The 1,555-nt window shown below is 39.9% G+C and overlaps 1 protein-coding gene across 1 annotated transcript in view; it reads left to right on the forward strand.

The window, feature by feature from the left end:
* LOC102869150 (U6 snRNA-associated Sm-like protein LSm4-like) overlaps positions 1-210 on the forward strand; it is a 2,210-nt gene extending 2,000 nt beyond the window's left edge. The window contains exon 2 of the mRNA XM_006900019.1: positions 138-210. Coding sequence (XP_006900081.1) covers positions 138-210 — 73 coding nt within the window. The remainder of the gene's footprint in view (positions 1-137) is intronic.
* Positions 211-1,555: the final 1,345 nt, after the last annotated feature.

Below are 1,555 nucleotides of genomic sequence, written 5' to 3' on the forward strand. Positions count from 1 at the left end.
TCTTGGAAAAAGGAAAACCAGGGTGCTCCTCAGATCCTTTGTTCAAGATGACCATGCCCTTCGCCCACGGTCACAGTTCTCAGGGCAGCCCTTTATCTCCTGTTTCCATTGACTATTCCTCCCTCTCATTTCTTTAGATTTAGAGATGTTAACCATCCTGTAGTACTGATTACAGGTGATGATACTTTTACACTTGCAAAAAATTTTTAATTATTTTAAAAATTATTTAACTGGCTCTGATAGCGTAGTGGCAAGAAGTTGTCCTGTAATCCTGAAGGCACGTAGTTCAAATCCACCAGCTGCTCCATGGGAAAAGGATGGGAAATCTCCTCTCATGCAATTAACTTCCTGTGAAAACCTTCCAGAGGGTCAGTTATATACAGTATACAACAATAACAACAAGCATATAACCTAGTTATTCTTTTGATACAATGTTAAGTGAGCAAATGCCACATTTATGGGTCCTGTCTTTATACCCAAACAAACTGTGGTAAAAGCTACTCTGTTTTATAAGAATCTTATTTATTCCAGTTGCTTCTTAGAGTTCTGCTTTCTTTCTCCTTCTTTTTCTGGCTCACACTCAACACTCACATGATCTAAACTTGCTTGTTGGCTTCAGTAGTCTTCAGAGTTAGGATTGGGGAAATTAGAGAAAGAAGCAGCTAAGATTCCTTGGAGACAGTAGGATCTCCTAGTCTTTCAGATATTTATTTGTCTTCTTCTACTCTTTGACTGTAGCTATCCACATTCCTCCACTGTTCGTAGGGTTTTCTGAGGCTTGTGGATGGCCAATCCTGCTTCTTAGTCTGTCTTAATCTGGGAGCTCTACTAAAACCTGTCCACCAAGGGTAACCATTGTGGCATTTGATGCACCGGTGACATTGATATCTTTGATATGTGATATTGGAGAAGCTATTGAACATCCCATGAACTGCTAAAAGAATAAATATGTCTTGGAGAAAGTGCAGCCAGAGTGCTCCTTGGAGGCAAATATGATAAAGCTTCACCTCACATACTTCTAGGAGGGGAGAGGCACATGGTGCTCAGCAATGCAGAGAGTTAGCAAAACGGAGGAAGACCCTCAACCAGATGGATTGACACAGTGACTGCTGCAATGGACTGTAGTGTGTCAGGAAGTGAAGATGGCACAGGGTAGGTCAGGGTTAAAATCTGTTGTTCATTGGGTTGCTATGGGTCGCACTTGACTCAATGGCATCTAACAACAACTCTTTTGACAACAATTTCATTTTACTTGGACCCACACTCTAATATTAATGTTAGGAGCAATAATGCCAGTTTACAGAGTAAAGTGAGCCTGATCCAAGCCACAGTATTTTCAATTATTTCGTATGCATATAAAAGTTGGACAATGATTAACTATAATTGAGGGAAATGTGACATAATCTGAGATGTGATTAGTCAAATAGTAAGGGAATTGGGTTGGGATACAACACTTCAAATTAGGTCACAACCCTAATCTGATGTAAGGCAAATTTCCCTGGGGTGTGGCATGCATCCTCTTTTTTTCTTTTTCTCCACTTTATTTTTTTATATT

The sequence above is a fragment of the Elephantulus edwardii genome, unplaced genomic scaffold, assembly GCF_000299155.1.
Source record: "Elephantulus edwardii isolate Elephantulus edwardi_28Jun2011 unplaced genomic scaffold, EleEdw1.0 scaffold00270, whole genome shotgun sequence".
NCBI classification, from domain to species: domain Eukaryota; kingdom Metazoa; phylum Chordata; class Mammalia; order Macroscelidea; family Macroscelididae; genus Elephantulus; species Elephantulus edwardii.